Raw genomic sequence first — 20,232 nt, 5'->3', positions numbered from 1 at the left:
CGATCCTAGGATAGGATAGGTGGTTCTGGACAACCACCTATCCTAGGATAGGATAGGTGGTTCTGGACAACCACCTATCCTAGGATAGGATAGGTGGTTCTGGACAACCACCTATCCTAGGATAGGATAGGTGGTTCTGGACAACCACCTATCCCACCAACTCCAGGGCTGTCAGCGACGTGCATGCAGACTTTGAAGTCAGTCAGTCGGTAGGACATGGTTCTCCAGATATGTGAACTACAGACGCACGTCGCGCGCACACGCACACACACACACACACACACACACACACACACACAGACATTTCTACACATAGTAGGATTATGTTTTTTTTGTTTTTTTTCCCAGAAATGAGCCAAGATTGATGCCAGCTACAAGATAATCTGTGACAGGATCATCCACCATAGAATGATTGTATTCCAAGGACAGCTAAGGATCTTTTTATATCTTGTGAAAATGAACCACTACTCATCTAAATACCATGACTGATTCATTTTCTAAAACAAATCAGCTCTCATGTAATAATTGGAGATCAAAGATGGAGACTTCTTAAGGGCCTTACATACAGTCCAACACACGTCCAAACTCTTTTCGGATGGCCGATCTGAAGAAAGTTCAGAGGACAAAAGTAATACACACAACAGCCACCACATTCATACGAGTTCGGAATTCCAAGCACCGCCAACTCAGTTATCTGCCCAATGAAGCTGCCTAGCAACACCACAGCTTGCTCCGGCATTCGCTCAAATTCATTGAAGCAGTGTGCCTGTATACTCGCTATGGGAAATCTTTCACACTGGCATAACTATTCTATGTCTTCTTCTGTATCACTATGACTGTAAGTAATGGTGTTCTGACAGGAGATCATGAGGAATGTGACACCGCAGTGTGTGTTTTTACAAGCACACCGTAGCTGTACAGGAATATCCAAAGTACTCAAGACCCCTGTTAATGATGTGGCAGGGATTGCTGTAGAAGTCTGCAGACACATTAACTGTAGGTTGTATTCTTTTCACAGGAGTTTCGGAACGAGGACCGTTGAGTTAGTTACTGTAAAGAGAGAGAGAGAGAGAGAGAGAGAGAGAGAGAGAGAGAGTACCTGACTGTACAGTATTTACAGGAGTCAGGTTAGCCGTTTTCACCTGGACCAGTCTACTGTATACCTTTGAATAGCTTTGATAATATGCGTGTGCCACATGCATGGTCATTAATTTGGTGGAAATGTGAACAATACAAGATACAAAGTATTATTCAGGATTTCATTGTCAACTTTGCCAGAAGTATCCATGCCCCTGATAAGTGACCCCCTGTATCAAGCAATGCTGCGTTCACACGGTAGATACAAAGATCCATTCATTTTCAATGGAAGCCAGCGACGTGAAGATACAATGATACATCCGACGTTTGCAGCTAATGCCAAAATTACAACAGCTACTGTACAAAGCTACAAAAAAGTTGAGTTATAGTTTCAACTTAATCTATAAAAATACAAAGCTGTGTAGCCCACTGTGTAGAATTCTTTGCATCTGCCAGTGTGGACGCAGAATAACACTGCAAAATGCCCAAAGAAGCAGCAATAATATAGTATAAAATGTGCCCCCTTTCATCCATTGACAATGGATGATAAAGTCTGCAAAACAAGCCTACATGTGCTGATACTGATACGTCGGTGTCACAATTGTGAACAAATGCAGTATGCAGATCTGTAATGTTCAGGGCCATTACAATATGGAACACCTTACCCACTATAATCACAGAAGCACCCCCAGTAAGTCTAGTTTTAAGAGGCTCCTTAATAGTTTCTGTGCTGTAAGTGTATAAGCTGTTGTCCTTTTCTCTCCCCTGTAGGGATTTGGGATGGAGAACACACTTGGCTGGGCATCTTTTTGCCTGATCAATGCACCTAGAGGACCCCTCCTGTCCTACCTACTGTATTTACTGTATATCTACACACAATTGAACCCACGACCTCAGCATTGTTAGTGTCATGCTCTGTCAACTGAGCTGTGTAGAGGATGACAAATGCTTTGATTGAAACACATGCAGTAATTGAGTGGCATATTTTAGGCTGAGTTGAAGCTGCAACTCTTGTAATACTGTGTGCATTTTTCTTCTTCCTTGCGGTGAAATTGAAGGATTCTATTCTAGATTTGCCATATTTCATGTGTTAATTCACACTTGAATACACCAGTACTGTATGGGTAATTTGTATGGCAATTGTAAAAAGAAAATAATGGCCGATATACTGGCCAGACCGCTATATCAGTAAGCCTCTATGATTATCTAAACGTTTTGTGATTATTGAACACCCATCTAGTTCAAATCAAATACATATAATCTGCAAACCCTGTCAGCATTTCCATGAATCAGACTGGAATGCATTTGTATGCTGCCCGTGCCAAACAAATACAACAACCTGGACTTTAAGTGATCTTTTGTGCTTGATCTGAACTCATCCAGAGCTGTGCACCCAGTAAGAGTCTAATTGCTGGCATCGTTTTGAAGTTCAAACTCTGTTTGACCCATGCAGGTGTTTTTCTTTCCAGCGCATCATTAGGTGTATATTGGTCCAAGTTTCCATCTTATCTTCATGGCAGGACGGGCTGACTGAAACAGAGGAAGACAGACAGACGCGTGGGCAGGCACACGATCCATGTATCACTGTGTCCCTTGACAGACAACTCACTCACTCATGATGAAGCTACAATTACTGCCAGGTCGAGATGAATGCACACCCAGGGAAATATGAAACCTATTTCTGATGAAATATAGATGGCGCTTCTCTTCTGTCACAATGTGGAGTTGCATGGATGCCGATGCAATCTCAGTTCAGTGCAATACAATTGATTTACTGAGGTGTACAGTTCTCTTTGAATAGAGGCGAAAAGGGAGAGTTGGGCGAGTATAGGGAGAAAGGGACAGTGAGGTAAAGAAAGTCCAAGAAAAAGGTCAGACATGCTTGTTGGTAGAGACATGTCCTCTTTACAATTTATTTCTCTCCACTCTCCTGCTGATGTACTGTAAGACCCCCAATATACTGTACAACAAAGGGTCATCATCCAAGAGCCGTTTACTTGTAGTGCAATGCTATAATTACCAGCTCAGTGGCCTTGCCATTGTGATTAGAGTGTCCACACTGAGACTGGGAGGTCGAGGTTCAATCCCCAGCTGAGCCATACCAAAGACTATATAAAATGTACCAAACGTACCAAAGCCTCCTTGCTTGGCACTCAGTATCAAGGGTTGGACTGGGGGGTAAGTCTCTGCTACATACTGTGTCAAGTCCAGGGGGTGTACTTGTATATCAAGCTGCCTCACGCTATGGAAACATATGAGTCGACAAATAGCTTAGGAACAGTTGGTTCCCAATGCTATCATTTCAACAGATTTGAGAATCCATTTGGACAATGTACACCAGTCCCCATGGTGCATTAGTGAAGGCTCCTCCCCCTTCAATTGACAGCCATCTGTAGCCAAGTAAAAAAACTAAAAGAGCTCCCCAAAACCTTCATATTATGGTGCTGCGGTGGGTATAGTGTAAGCCTGATAGCAATTCACTCTGAATGTAACTTCTTCAGAGAAGTTGAGAGAACCCAGTTGAAGAGACCGGCGTAGACCTGTTGAATATAGAGACCGGCATAGACCTGGGCACGCTGCAAATGCCAGTGTTCATTTAAAATTCAGTTTACAGTTTACAGGGGCGGCTGTAGCTGAGTGGATAGAGAGAGGGGCCGCCCGGGAAACAAAAGGTGGTTTGTGTCCCGGTCAATATGTCGAAGCAAGACGACAGCAAGACGCTTAACCCCTAACTGCTCCCTAATGAGTGTTGTACTAATAGTGCTCACTGCTCCTAATATAGTAATGGGATCAGAAATACATCCATGTGTACTGTATGTGGGATTGGATAAGGAGTGGGGACCAACTCTGAGAGGGTATATAAACAGACCCGTAAATAATTAACACTTTCGCAGTGTAGCGATGACATGTCTCATCAGTACAGTCCAGTCATACTAGTAACGCCGCTACTGAAAGAACATCCGTTATGTTAGGCGTCGCATGCTGAAAATAGGAGATCTACAAGCTCAGCCGTGAGCTTGTACATCTGCTACTTTCCGGGTTTGTCCGGTATTTCACTTCCAGAGTGAGTTGATGAGAACGTGGGGTCAGGTGCTCCCCGGAGGGAGGCCTGTGGATGGAGCAGGTGCTGCAGCCTGATTACTGCACAGGCTCCATCAGGCTGCAGTATAGACTATTAGACTACGGTCTGACAAAGTAGGATGAATGGCCGCGGCAGGGGGAGGAAGCAGCTATTTCTGTCCGTCTGATCAAACACTGACCTGCATGTGCCAACGCACACGTACAATATGAATATTACATGTGCACACTTGTTTCGTGCAAAGCAACTAACGGGCGTTAAGTAAAAACATACTTAATTAGAAAAAAATCTGAGCACTTCTTCCACTGCTAGGTGCGCGAGTGTGTGAGGGGGGTCCGCGTGCACATGGGGTGGCAGCTCTACTTCAGTCTGTGGGTCTGATGTAACCGGATTAGATTACATTAGATTACATTATGCTCTACTTAAGAAAATAATCAATAATACAGTCCTCTTGATTACACTATCGTCGTCATTTCCAACCCTTGTCAGGCATGGTGATGGTATTTGCTTTGACAAGTATACCACTATGTTTCCAAACCTACGTATCTGTAATCCAATTCCTTCACTTTAATTCAGTAACACCAGTACAGTATAATTACAATGGCCACTTTTTTTCCTTTCTCCAGACAGGAACATCTTATACAAATGTTCACTCAGAGTTACAGACCCACAAGGCCACACGTCAATTTGGTTCCTAACGGTCAGTCATTTAATTAGGTGGAGACACCAGCTGGAACCCTCTCAACCCCTGGGGGTCACCAGACGAGTGCTCTAGATTGTTACTATGCAATCCTGCATAATTATGTTGTTTATTAGGGGAACATATTGAAACCAGAAAACCAGAAAAGAGGTTTTATAATAATTATAGACATTTAGTGGATTCTCTTATGCAGACCAGAAGTCTGTCCTCTAAAAAGGGTACAGAGTACATGCTATCAATATTTGTCGAGACACAACAGGATTTGTGGATTTGGGATTTGGGCTATATGAGAACAAAGCTATGCTCCAACAATATAACCATCAACATCCAGGCTGGATGTTAATCTCCTACTTCTCAAATAGCTGTGTTCTTAGAGCACTGCAGAGCAGATTGAATAAAAGATGCAGCAAATCACAAGCCGTGTGGGATAGACTCCTTTGGGAGAACCTTGCGTAGTGTCTTTTCTGTACAGAGCTCTCATCGTGGCGAAGCTGCGAGCTCCTGTTTGCCTTAACCTCTGTCACACTGCATAACATTCTCTCTTGTTTTTCTCCCTTTACATGCACAGGAAACCTCTCATAATACCGTCTAGTACCCACCTGTGGGCACACGCGTCGCGCAGGGAGGCACACTCGTACACACACAACCACGCACGCACCCACGCACACCTTTTTGACTAAGCATGGCACTTGAAATTAGCTACAGTGCCAGATGCCTGAGACAGCAAAACGTAGATGATTGCCTCCCAGTGAGCACCTTGTGGGCTCGGCGTCACACCACATTAGCCTGGAGAGGACCGGAGAGCAGCGACATGCCAGACCGAGGAGGATTGCTAGAGCTGTACTCGTGGTGGTCACCATCGTTCTAAATGAATTGCATTATCCAAGCTGTCGGAATGGCAACTTAACTTACTGCAGCAAAAACACACTTTATACTCTTTACCGTGGCTTGTGTTTGTTCCTTTACTTACAGTTTCTTGTAACTAATGCAGGGCAAACAGGAATGAATGAGTATATCTACTGTGGTTGTGGTCGGCCGGTCATGCACAGACACACACACACACACACACACACACACACACACACACACACACAGATGGGAACCCTCCTGCATGCTCCGATGCCCCCAGAAGAGGTTCTGCAGGTCTGACAGCAGCACTAACAGGAGAAGCAGCCAGAGGGTTGAAGGTCCACAGAGGCCTGTTTAATACTCAGCAGAGGTGCAGCACATCCTCCCATATCGTTTGACCTCCACAAGACGCCCCTCTGGAAAGGAAACCTCTGGTGTATTCGGGGAGACAAAACAGGAAAGGGCGCACACCAGCGTTGGTGAGGTGCTGGCCTAAGGCAGTAAATAAGTAAAAATTAGAAAAAGGCCACACACACGTAGCCACGATGCTGTATATTTATTATTATCCAACGTTTCGACCTAGGAGGCCTTCTTCATGGAATGAAGCTCGTCCTCCCTAAAACTCTTCCTTCCCCATCGTATCTTGTAACTTCCTTGAATATGCCTTGTTCTTCAAGCATTAACAGGCATGTTGTTACAATCAATGTGACTCCCATTCATTTATACAGTATAATCTGATCGCCTCAATCAAATTTATTTCGTACTGTCACCATCCTTGCCTCTAAATTCGTCCACTTCTGTTGCTTCCTGTGACTCTCCCCTCCCTGCACACACATGCTGGAGGTATGTGTCTGACATGCTGACATGCATAGCCACCAGCATAGCATAATACCATGCATAGCATACCAGCCACCCACCCACCAGTCCACCCACTGCAGGCTGGTAACTACATGATGCGTTGTGACTGCTGCTGGATGGATGCGGTTGGTGCTCTGCTCCCTTCCTCTGAGCCTGAGTGAGGAAGAGGGGGATGCAGTCACCCAGCCAGTCTGAGCCTGAGTGAGGAAGAGGGGGATGCAGTCACCCAGCCAGCCAGTCTGGCAGCCACGAAAACCCCCAGCTGTGTCCAATCCTGCTTTCCCTCGCCTCTCCTCCACAACTAGAAAAACCTCGTTTTGAATTCATACGTTTCACAGTTAACTTGGGTGGCAGGCGGCGGCATTTTTGCCCATGTGCCAGATCCATCTGACAGACACAGGTGGACGGCAGAATGGGAATGGAGAATGGAAATGCAAGACTAATATCTCATATACACGTCTGCTATTCAAATATCTCAGAGCACACTGCATGCATAATACATAAGGAAATAGGGGTATTTCCTCAGCAAGAAAAGGCAGTTTCAGATAATAATAATTCCTACATCCACCTCATTCAGGGAGAAAAAAGACGGACGGATGCTCGCTGTGCTGTGACACAAAGGTGCCAGTTTGAAAAACTGCACCGCTATGTAGTTGGTCTCCCTTCTTTATCCTCCAAGGGGGACAGGGCAGCTTGATAGACAGAGTGTTGAAATAGTCTATCAGGGAAGGGAAGCAGAATGTCTCTGCATAATCCGATAGGCTCTCAATGGTCCATTCTACTGTTTTCCCATATAACACCAGGTCAGTGGCTCCTATTCACAGTGGCACGACAGGCAGGATTATGTTTCTTCTGACAACATCCTGCCTGTCAGCTCGATGTCTCTGTCCATGCCACACAGAAGAAAATAAATAAGAAAAGGGCACCTATTCACCCTCAGGGAATGCACGGCTGCACCGAAAATAACAAAAAAACTAAACAAGACTACAGGTCAAAACATAGTAAATGGCTGGATGGGTTTTAATTTAAAATGACAGGTAAAAAGTATTTTTGCACAACTGGTTTTCAGCTTGACGGATGGGTGCGTTGGTAGAGCAGACATACTGTATTCACTTGCTCAATAAAGAAGGCATCCTCAGGCATTTGCCTGAGGATGCCTGAGGAAGGTCCATGACCCAAACATTGCCATTATATAATAAAAGTTAATAAAAGTGTGAGTGCGAGTTCATCTGTTTTATCTAATTTAAAATGAAAGAAGTAGTAGTGACTGTGACACTCATACTGTAATTTAGCGTTGGTATGTAGAATAATCCTGAGACATCGCGAGACATGGCCAAAGCATTCCAGGGGGGTCCCCAGCCAAAAACGTGGAGAACCCCTGCTGTATCCTGCTACCCTAATAGACAGGGGTACATGAGCACCTGGCCGTTCATTCGTGCTCTATCTCCGACCAAGCCACACTTCCACCACACATCTCTCTATGCAAAATAAAACCTGCACACTCCCACAAAAGACATAGACTACATTGCATTCGCCAGAAATGTCTTATTTACTGTTTAAATATTACTTTTCTGAAACACGCTATTCTTGCTCAACCTCAACAGCCTACGTCAGAATCGTCATGTTGGCGTCTACTACGCCAACTACGTTCACTTAATGGGGCCAGTCCTTCACAGTGACACACGCGTTAGATCAACCACGCGACCGGGATGGTTTCTACCCCTCAATGTCGTGCCTACTCTACACTGCCATCCGAAGGCCCCTCCCCCTTTCACTGCTCCTGTGTCGCCAACTACGTTCACTTAATGGGGCCAGTCCTTCACAGTGACACACGCGTTAGATGAACCACGCGACCGGGATGGTTTCGACCCCTCAATGTCGTGCCTACTCTACACTGCCATCCCAAGTCCCCTCCCCCTTTCAGCGACTCGAACAGCAGCTCCGTCCGAAAGCCGACAGCACTGCACAGCCCCACACATGTCACACACCCAAATGAATCGAATGAATGAATAAGGCGCTTATATCGCTTTTGCTCAGTGGATGGGACATTTACATTAAAAGCTATCGGATGGACGCGTGGATAACGGCATCGTTGTGTGCACTCGGAGGGAAAGGTTCCATATAGCTTCCATGCTAGCTGCTTCAGACACAGGGGAGGGGAGTGAGATTGCCCGCCTCACGGGACTCCAGTGCGAAATAGCGCTTATGCAACAATTACCCTAAAAACAACACCTCAACTCGATGTCATTGTGAATACGAATTTCGAGCGCAAATATAATTTTTGGAAGGACACTTTCACCCAGTATGAAGCGAAATGTGGAAGCCGTGTGTGTCACACCAAAACGGGTGCCCTATATAATCCTGTAACGCCGTGCATTCTGTGCTTGCGTGCGCATTTCCCAAATCTCAGTGATTTATCCACACATCGCTCTGTGTGTGTGTGTGTGTATCACTACATTAGTTGCCTGTTCAAAACTAAACTACACTTTATGAAATCATTGTTGCAGCCTACACACATATATTCAGGCCCATTCAGAACACATTTCCCAAATCTCTGATTTATCCACACATCGCTCTGTGTGTGTGTGTGTGTGTGTGTGTGTGTGTGTGTGTGTGTGTGTGTGTGTGTGTGTGTGTGTGTCGCGTCGCCCTCCAGCTGCAATTGCGAGTGTGCGCTGTGTGGGCTCCGTCTTATGAGCAAATTTAGAACTTCCTGTCTGAGAGCTAGCAGATTTAAGACATCCGGTTGCTTTCAGAATAAAATAAGGTTATTTAATTCGTTAAATAAATAATTTTTACATTACATTATTAGTATTATTATTACATTACAGTTATTGTAAAGACACACATTATGTTTCTGTGTAAAAATAAGTAATTAAATAACATAAAAAAGTTATCTAAATGGATAAATGCTATTCACTGGAGTGCATGGACTTTAGAAAGTGGACACTGGACAAAAGGTCCATTCTGGGTCCAGAAACGGTAATTTCTTTGCATTGACCCCAGTAGAAGCTCTGCTGCTGTGAATTTTACACCTCTCCCGCTTAGCGGAGACTGTGGGGTGGTAGAGGACATCTCCCCGGACGCGTGGGTATGTCCAGATAGTTGCCTCGCGGAGCCGTCTTTTGTCCAGTGTCCATTCTGGGTCCAGAAACGGTAATTTCTTTGCATTGACCCCAGTAGAAGCTCTGCTGCTGTGAATTTTACACCTCTCCCGCTTAGCGGAGACTGTGGGGTGGTAGAGGACATCTCCCCGGACGCGTGGGTATGTCCAGATAGTTGCCTCGCGGAGCCGTCTTTTGTCCAGTGTCCATTCTGGGTCCGGAAACGGTACATTTCTTTGCATTGACCCCAGTAGAAGCTCTGCTGCTGTGAATTTTACACCTCTCCCGCTTAGCGGAGACTGTGGGGTGGTAGAGGACATCTCCCCGGACGCGTGGGTATGTCCAGATAGTTGCCTCGCGGAGCCGTCTTTTGTCCAGTGTCCATTCTGGGTCCGGAAACGGTAATTTTTTTTGCATTGACCCCAGTAGAAGGGCTCCAGCTGTGAATTTTACACCTCTCCCGCTTAGCGGTGACTGGGGTGTGGTACAGGACATCTCCCTGAACGCGTGGGTATGTCCAGATAGTTGCCTCGCGGAGCCGTCTTTTGTCCAGTGTCCATTCTGGGTCCGGAAACGGTACTTTTTTTTGCATTGACCCCAGTAGAAGGGCTCCAGCTGTGAATTTTACACCTCTCCCGCTTAGCGGAGAGTGGGGTGTGGTAGAGGACATCTCCCCGAACGCGTGGGTATGTCCAGATAGTTGCCTCGCGGAGCCGTCTTTTGTCCAGTGTCCACTTTATAAAGTCCATGCACTCCAGTGATGAGCATTTATGCATTTAGATAACTTTATTATTACTATTATTATTATTTAATTACTTATTTTTACACAGAAACATAATGTGTGTCTTCTAGCATCATATAGCATCATTTAAATGCTTAATTTGTAGTTTCAATGTGCAAATGAAACTTCTTTTTCATACTCTAGAGGGTACTCTTATTTTGAAGAGATCGTCCACCCGAAGTCTTAAATCTGTTCATTAGATCTGTTCACTAGACGCTGCCCGCTGTGTGCAGGGCACACTACTGAGTTTAAAAACACAGCTGAAACATGAAGTGGAATCTGTCAACTCCCGCAATTTCCTTCTTCCCATATTGCGCTGCAACGACACTGGGATGAGCCCGCCGAAGGCGGGCGAAATTCTAGTAGAGTTTAATAGATCCTCCAGACTAATAATTGAGTGCACAAACACCCAAAGTTTGAAGTTTGTCACTCAGGGATGCAAGGCCCTATTTACTGTATACAATCTTTGGCACAAGGTTTAAAGAAGCCACACAGGTATATATGGCTTTACAAAATGTGTCCAAGTCAATCAATAAAGTGTCGGCTACTTAAAATAAACAGATCGCTCTCTCCCTTTCTCTCTTTTTACGACTGCTTTTAGCAGTTATAAAAAAATAACTAAAAGCTAAAATGAAGTGCTTATCTGATGAATCTGACCACAAAAGCCACTTACATCTGTGAGTGCGTTCCAGACCAGCACTCACACTTGCACAGAAATACAACACAACATTACGTGACATTGGCAGAAACAGGCAGTGGAAAACTGGCATTAGTCTCCTAATCATAATAGCAGATGACAAACAGCCTGATGAGAAAATCACAGGTTACAGAGGCATGCACTATTGTTTGTGAGAGACAGAAATGTTGTTTTTGGCTTCGTCTCTCGATCCTCTGTCCTATTTACAACTTAAGTCCATCATTTGAAAAATGATGAAATGCTAGGACAAATGCACTGATATTTAACTGCACTGCGTGATAACAAGCATTTTGTAGGCGTATTGTGAACCCACCGACATAGTAGTCACACATCTTTACATGGAGCGCACGCACGCACGCACACACACACACACACACACACACACACACACACACACACACACACACACACACACACACACACACACACACACACACACACACACACACACACACAAATCCTCTTACAGTCAGTTAGCCTCCTGCAGAGCTCCACTGTAAAATCGAGTATGATAAAAAAACATATTGTAGGAGTGGATAAAAATGATCCGGCACGCTGTTGATGTTTCATCGGTTGTGCAATTCATTATGTTTACTCGCCGGTTTTATCCCTCATTAAACCAGTTGATCTTACCGTGCCTTCTCTCTAGCCAAGATCAACACATGCATAATTATATCAGGGAACACAGTGAAATGCATCTACAGTACTCCTCAGCAATGGAAAGTTATGGAAAGCTTATATCTCCAACAGTTATCTCCAAAAGACAACAAACAAGTTAAGCAACACAGGGGAATGAATTGTTCTATTCTAAAAAATAGACAGTTGTAGAATATACAGCACAAAGGGGTGGATGAACACATTGGAGAACGCTATGAATCCAGATACATATAGAACCCTGTAGCCTAAAACGTTCAATATACTACTGTTAGTTTGTCGTCAAAATTAAACTCCTGAATTTTGGGACGCTTCTTCCAGGGGCTCAGAGGGAGGAAAGTATTCATAGCGAGAACAGCTCATTTCTCATACCTATATTCTAGTTAGTCTATAGCAGACACTGACACTGTCATTAATCTACCATAATAAGAACTCTGGGTCAAACTATCCAGAAAATACAGCCCATGCAGTTGTCCCTGATGGGGCTTCCTGTAGGCTGAGTAATCACTGAGTTTTGTTGTGGAAGCAAAGGAAATAAAGCATTTATATGAAACCGTAAAAATGACAGCTTGAGCAATGTTTTCAGAGGTTTTTGTTTTGTTCTGCATCAGAATGTTAAACTCAATTTTAATGGTGCATTGGCAAAAATACATAATAATAATCATTTTATTTGACATTGTTTTGTGAAATGGAAAGGGATGCTTTTATTCCAATTACTTTGTTCATGTTTCTATACAGAATTTAGCTGATTGAGCCAATATTAAACATTTTATTTTACGTTTGTCTGCTGTGAACTTAACAGCACTTTGGAGAGTAGTGCAATTACTTGTCATGTTACTTCACACAGTGAGGCTCAAAAATGATTGTAAGGCTGATTTATACTTATGGTAGTTGCGCATGCAGCAAAAATGTCTGATCGGTTGTTTTGTTGTGTATTTATTTGGTTGTGTCTTGTCCATGTCAATGTTTTGTATACATATGGAAGAAAATAAATAAAGTACAAATCATTAAAAAAAAAAAAAAGTCTGATCGGCAAGCTCACACAGCGTTGCAGCACGATGCATTGTGAACTTGTGGATCACTAGTTTCGGTGCACTTAGCAGCTAGTTTCTGCTGTACTTGACTTGTCTATTGAGTTGATGTCAAGTGCTACTGTGCTTACATAGAACAAGTAAAGAGGGCACTTTATTAGAGCTCATTACTGATGCTCTAGAAATAAATTCATTATACTGACTGAGATCAAACCTAATAGCTTGATATGACTCAGTGGCTGAAGTATATTACACCCCACAGCATATTCCTACTGCATGGAAAAACCTACTTTATGTAGGCTCTTCAAAGTACATAATTTATATGGTACCGTATCATGATATAAAACATTCTAAAACAGACCACTGTTAATTATCGAGCTAGCAGTCAGTGCACACAAGAGCCACAGTGCCCGTTCCCCAGTGCACTTAATCTCGTTTTCAACACAATTGTGGCTCAACTATACCCTAGTTACCAGGACACAAAAACACACCCATGCTCTGGTGTGTAACGCTGTTTTATCCCACTCCACAACGGAGCCCACTATCCCCAAGGCCCTAGCTTAACAAATCCCATTGGTCTAATAAGCAGCAGCCAATAGCACAGGATTAGATTCAGCAGTTAGTGGACGATATGGCAGAATTACACCAAGAAGAGGGGGAAAAAAGAAAATGAGAGTGACGCGAGGACAAAGAAGTCAACAAAGAAGGCAGGAGAATGAGAGATGAGGCTGGATTGAACGGAACTGCACAATAACAACCGTCCAACCCATGTGAACTCCAGGTTCATCTATTCATATTTGTTGAATTTCATTTCCCAATTGTGATTACATTTAGCTTTTCCTGTATTTTTCCACAGCAGTTTCCTGTCATCATTGCTTTGGTCCACTGTGTGCTTTTCTTTTACACCATGTGTAACCAGTGGTGGAAAGTAACTAAAGTACAATTTTGAGGTATTTGTACTTAACTTGAGAAATTCCAATTTCCAATACATGCATTAACCACTTCAACCCTATACATTTCAGCCAATCTTCAAGCTCACAATGCATGGCGCATTGGCGCTGCGACGTATTGTGAGCTTGTAGATCGGCTATTTTCAAAAGATTTTTATACATTTGAAAACTTGTGAAATGGGAAGTATTTGATGCTAATACTTATTTTGTACTTGATTTCTGGACTTTTATTTGTAACAGAGTATTTCTATATTACAATATTGATAATATTACTTAAGTAAAAAATGCTTTCCACCACTGTGTGTTTCTCGGTTTCCCGCCTGTTTTACCACCACATGCTTTGGTTTACATGCATTTATCTCTCAGTTTCCCGCCTGTTTTTATTATGTGACCTGCAGTCTGTTGAGAGTACAGCTGTTAATCAAAACGTCCTTCCATGAGTTAATTAGAACGTTAGGACGTTACATTCCCAATGGACCAGATGATAATGTTGATGATACCAGCTGGGCTCTTTAAAAGCCTCAAACTAAGTGAAGTGCAGCAACATGTGTGGATGAGTTCTCAAAGACAACATATTGATAATTCACTGTGATAAATTAACTATATTTGACTTGATGGTGTTTTTCAAAGAATGAATTGCTTGTTTTGACAATCAGATAACAAAAAAAACTGATAACTACAAAAAAAGCAAACACAATGTAACATACATAGAAGATAAAACTACTTTAATCTCACTAATAACATTAGAAAGTAGATTAATTAGAGATAGTAAAAAATGGAGAGGGACCCAATGTCTTTTTTTTAGACAAAGCAATTACTTTGTTTTCTGGTAGTCCAACATCACGTGAATGACACCAGAGTGCAGACATGTGTTCTCACTCCCAGCTCGTATTACTGGAGGTTGACAGGTCAGTAAAAGCATTTAAAACGAGCCAGGCTCGAGTCCAGGCCCAGTCCATTGATTGTTACCCTCTGGAGGTCAACAGGCTCTCTAAACATTGTGGCACACCACAGAGAGACAAATAGATTGACCTGAGGAGTAATTAAAGACACAACTCAGAGAGGGACAGAAATACCTAAAGGAGAGCAAGAAGGTGAGAAGGTGAGAGGGAGACAAACAGAGAGCAAGAGAGAAAAAGAATGAGAGAAAGACAGAGAGAGAGATAGTGTGTGTGTGTGTGTGTGTGTGTGTGTGTGTGTGTGTGTGTGTGTGTGTGTGTGAGGAAAGCAGAGCATAAGGAAAGCAGAGCACTACAAAGGTACAAGGGAGATCAATATGGTTCGATGGACAACGTCCTCTCACTGCTCAGGTCTGAGGTCTCCAACGTATACACCAGCGGTCAAACATGTATTGTACATCAATTTAAAAAACAACCCATACTACTGTATACTCTATACCCTCCCACATCTCTCGTCCTCATAAGGCTGCACTCTAATCTGGTCTGGGCCGAGCTAGCGTTATATGTTATTGATGTACAGGAAGTCTTATCCATCTTGGGTAGCGTGAGCCAAGGCAGCTATAACTCACAGACATCCCATTTCCTGTTTACCAGCCACCATATCAGCTTGTCGTGGTAATATAAAGGTTGCACAGGCAGCCTGCATACTGTATCTGGTTCACACTCCATCTCCCCACACGGCCAGATGCCAGCACAGAGAGCCTCTCAGTAAATTTCCATGCATGGTTACCTTGTGGACAATGAGGCAGGTTGTAAACTATTCTAATGTTGTTTGGAAGAGTGTAGGACTTTTAGAAGTCTTTGTGACACCCACAAGTCAGGTGCTTTTAAGCTGGCAGCATACTTCAAAAGAACTCAACTGTTTTTCTTCTTGCCGAAACTATAAACAAGTTCCCTGTGGACAAAATTGTTTCATACTCCATATGGCTCCATTTTGAGGTGATTAGACCCTGTCCATGATAGAGTGCCTGTGGCCTGTATCTGATTGCGTAAATAAAACTAAAGAAATGTTGAGCACTTTGAATTTCTTTTTATTTTTTAAGATATTTTTTTGCGGCTTACGCCTTTTATTGTTTTTATTTTTGAAGGGACAAACAGTAGGCTGACAGGAAACGGGAGAGAGATGGGGGAAGACATGCAGTAAAGGCCGTGTCGGGCTCGGGAGTCGAACCCGCGGCTGGATTACCAGTCGGGTGCCCAGACGGTTACGCCACCGCCTGGGCCAGCACTTTGAATTTCTGACCAATCACACATAATTGTTTGGTGTTATCTGTTCCACTATTCTAGATGTGGAGCAACAGGAAGTGCCGATTACGTCATTTTGATAGTGACTATGTTTTTTTTTGTTTTTGTCTATTCCGTTTTCTATTTTATTGCTGTTTGTCATTTGGTTTATTCTTTGTAAAGTGTATAATATTTATATTATATCTTTAATGCCAGGAGTAAATTCATGCAGATGAGTGTTGAGTGATGAAGGCAGAAATTTTAATTAAATGAGCTTACAGCTTCCTTTACTCTTGTACCGCTCTCTGTGAAGGATTATGACATTGTGTGTGTGTGTGTGTGTGTGTGTGTGTGTGTGTGTGTGTGTGTGTGCGTGCGTGTGTGTGTGCGTGCGTGCGTGCGTGCGTGCGTGAATGTGTGTGTGTATGCGTGCGTGAGTGTGCGTGTGTGTGTGCGTGCTTGCCCACGTAGACGTGTGCGTGCATGCGACATGCGTGCATTTAAAAGGCATTTCAGATGGAGCTATGGGGTGTGGAGGATGACATATGACACCACAGACAATGTCTGACCTTATCACCCTGATATATGACCTAATAGAACATAGGGAGCTGACACGGACGTCACAACGCAGAGGAAGGATGAAACGAAGAAAGGAAGGACAAACACAATAGATAAAAACGAGATCATACTCAACGTACTGCCCTGTGGAAGGCAGTTATTTCTGTGCAGAGGCTCAGGGGACTGATAATGACGCTGTCATTGATCACTGATTAAATGGGCTTATGAACCTTCACCAGGAAGGAGGATGTGTTCACCTCCCTCTCCCCACATATACCAAACTTCTATACCCTATACAGAATTCTCTCTCTCTCTCTCTCTCTCTCTCTCTCTCTCTCTCTCTCTCTGCAGTAACGGGCATTGCTGTAATTTTCCCAGTGCTATCACTGACAGATGTAAAAGGTCATGCTTCTAATCATTCAGCAAGAGACGTGTCACTTTCAGTGTTACGTACCCAGCCAGGAGCCCCCTTGCCTAATCAATCCTCGCCTAAATACAGCTTCTTCCTTTTCATCATGATATAAAAAAATACAACATGAAAAAGGCAGCCTGCAGCTGTAAAAATCTAGTGATTTTCTTTCATGCAGTCACTTGTCACACACACACACACACACACACACACACACACACACACACACACACACACACACACACACACACACACACACACACACACACACACACACACACACACACACACAGTGTGTGTGTGTGTGTGTGTGTGTGTGTGTGTGTGTGTGGCCATAGTGTGTCACACACACATCTAGCCTTATGCACAAGCTGAGATAAAGAGCGTGCATGTGCACAGACTGCACACACACGTGCAACAACCAATCACAAACACGCACGCACGCACACACACACACACACACACACACACACACACACACACACACACACACACACACACACACACACACACACACACACACACACACACACACACATCTAGCCTTATGCGCATGAACAATGACTTCAGAGAAACTTAAAGAATGAAAAAAAAAAAGAAATGTAGAATCAGACGAGATTCTGTGTTTCTGCAAGGAAAACAACTAACTGCCTGGCTGAAAACTGCCTGAAAAATGGCTTTTCTGAAATTGAAATAGAGATGCTAAAATATTGTCCCTTTCTGGGCATTTTATTGTACATGTTCAATCCCCAGACAATTTAGAGATTGCCAGACCACACTGTCTGGCACATGCAGAAAATGCATGGCGACTATATCTCTTACACATTTTACAATTTAAGCATTTAGCAGATGCTTTTAATCCAGAGCGATTTACAGTAAGCAAGAACAAAAACACGGTAATACATATAGCCTCCCCAATCCATCGAGACAACAACAACAGTCCCATGTTGTGTTGTGTATGGTACAATATTCAGTTTGAATAGGTAGATTATCAAAAGACACTGGCACGTTCTAAGCCCCAAACTGCCTACAATATTCAAAGACAAGCTCCATGTAAATAACAGACAAATGGTTGTAGTTGACATTTCTTTACTGGGAATAACCCCCTTGAGATGAACCATCTCGTTTTCAAGGGGATCCAAAACCATCTCTTTTCAAAAGGGGCAACATTTTCACCAGCACCATCAGGGAACTGCTTTACATTCTAGGGCATCATTACATGGGCCACTACAAACAGAGCCCATGTGGTTTAAGGTATGTTGGCCAGCCTAATTGTGTGTTTAAAATGCACGTCTCAGTCAGAACATACGTGGCTGCAGTATTGGTAAGATCCCAAGAGCCCAGTGTCCATGCATTTTATATCAGCCAGACATCTCTTAAATATCAGGGGATTGAAAATGCCCCAGACAGTGATACAACATTAATAGACTGTTGTTACAGCACTTTCAGACTTTGTGTGTGTGTGTGTGTGTGTGTGTGTGTGTGTGTGTGTGTGTGTGTGTGTGTGTGTGTGTGTGTGTGTGTGTGTGTGTGTGTGTGTGTGTGTGTATTCTCCCTACATAATATTCAGCACGACTTAGATGTACTGTACCAGCTGGCTTTGCTTTGTTAAACACAGATCCAATCGTTGAAAACACCTACACAACCAAAGCGAGTCCCTAATGAGCCTTGCCAAGTTGCCAGACCTCACCGAGTGAAGCCAAGTTTGTAGCCTCGCTTTCTCGGGTGAAGGAAGAGATGCAGAAAGGAAGAATGTAATGCAGACAGAGTAGGTGATGTAAACCAGAACACAGAACTATGGAACATTTTAGATGGATTGGACTGTCTGTGAGACAGCTGCAAGGCGGGAGGCAGTTTTGTGTCAAGATAATGGTGTTATACTGTATGTCACATTGGAACGACCGTGATGTATACGAATGATACATGATGTGAAGTTAATGACAAAATGATGACCAAATGGCAGCCTACATTACCTGATGGGTTGAGCCCGTAGCCCCAGTTGGGTATGAGGATGTCAAAGGGATTCTTGATGAGTTTGTCTTTGGTGACTGGGACCTCCACCTCCTTCGTCATAGCGTCCGCCCCCCCAAAAGGCGTCCCGTGACTTCCCACGATGAAGGACTCGGCCACGGCTGACTTGGCCTCCATTTCGGTGCCACCGCCTACCGAGTCGTACGCAGGAGCAGTGGTCAGCCGCGGCGGAGCCGTGGTCGTTAGAGCTTGTGCGTAGGGTGATGAGGTGGCTGAGGGGCGGAGCTGTGGGTCAACAATATCTGTCTCTTCCTGATCCCATGAGAGGGAAACAGGTGGATCCTTGGTCGAGTCGAGGCTTGATGAACCCGCTATAGTTGCATTGGTGGTGGTGGTGGGATCTGTTCTCTGTGTGTCTCTGGTGGTCAAAGACTGTGCTGCGGTGGTGCCAGATGCGGTAGTCAGGGGGTCCATGGGTGACTCGTGCCCTGAGGTTACCGCCCCAGGTGGCTTCCTAACAACAGGGGGGCGGCGGACATAGAGCATCTCTCCCCTGGCCTCTTCGGCGGACCCTGGACCCCGAGGGACCTGGGGTGATGGGGTGGTGGGCTGTTCCACCAGCTGCCATTGGGACAGAGTGGTGTGCTCGGCCACGCTCACAGCCTCGTTCCAGCCCTGGGCAAGAGAGGAGTCTGTTTCAGCGTGGACCTGAACACTGCTACTGTCTACGGCGTTGGTTTTCATGGTATGTCCAAACACGGCAGGCAGGTCGCTTCCCCCCCCACTAACCTCCGACTCCCCGTCTTCCACCCACGCGTCTTTTGTGGTCGTCGCGGCTGTTTTGTCATCGTCTCGGTCCCGCCCCTCGCCGGAGTAGTTATCTGGGTTGTCCCGCCTCAGAGGGTTGGGCAACGTCATCACTTCTAGCGGCCCTCCCTTCGCCTCCATGGGCTCCCAGGTGGAACTTTTACCCACATAGGCCACGTTCCCCGGGGAGCCCAGTTTGGAGCCTTGCATGGCCTTGACGGCCCATCTCAGATGGCTGCTGAGGACCGGGACTTCTCTAGGACCCTGAGGCCTGGACATCCTGACGGTTTCAACGGATGCTGTTCTCCCATTGGGACCAGGCCCCGTGAATTCTGCAGGGAATAGAAGGAGAAAACAGAGTAATTAATGTGACTCACTGTGCTGTGTGTGTGTGTGTGTGTGTGTGTGTGTGTGTGTGTGTGTGTGTGTGTGTGTGTGTGTGTGTGTGTGTGCGACTGTGCGTGCATGTGTGTGTGGGGGCGGATTTAATTAAAGATACATTAAATTACCAACTGAAATTTCAT

At 44.4% G+C, this 20,232-nt stretch overlaps 1 protein-coding gene across 1 annotated transcript in view; it reads right to left on the bottom strand.

The window, feature by feature from the left end:
- Positions 1-20,232, bottom strand: part of ncanb (neurocan b) — a 133,576-nt gene that overhangs the window by 73,494 nt on the left and 39,850 nt on the right. The window contains exon 8 of the mRNA XM_080770516.1: positions 18,904-20,040. Within this exon, the coding sequence (XP_080626642.1) occupies positions 18,904-20,040 (1,137 nt within the window). The remainder of the gene's footprint in view (positions 1-18,903; positions 20,041-20,232) is intronic.

This window comes from Protomyctophum bolini (genome assembly GCF_963924005.1).
Source record: "Protomyctophum bolini genome assembly, chromosome: 8".
NCBI lineage: Eukaryota > Metazoa > Chordata > Actinopteri > Myctophiformes > Myctophidae > Protomyctophum > Protomyctophum bolini.
The sequence above is the reverse complement of the archived record's forward strand: the minus strand, read 5'-3'. Positions and strand labels throughout refer to the sequence as shown.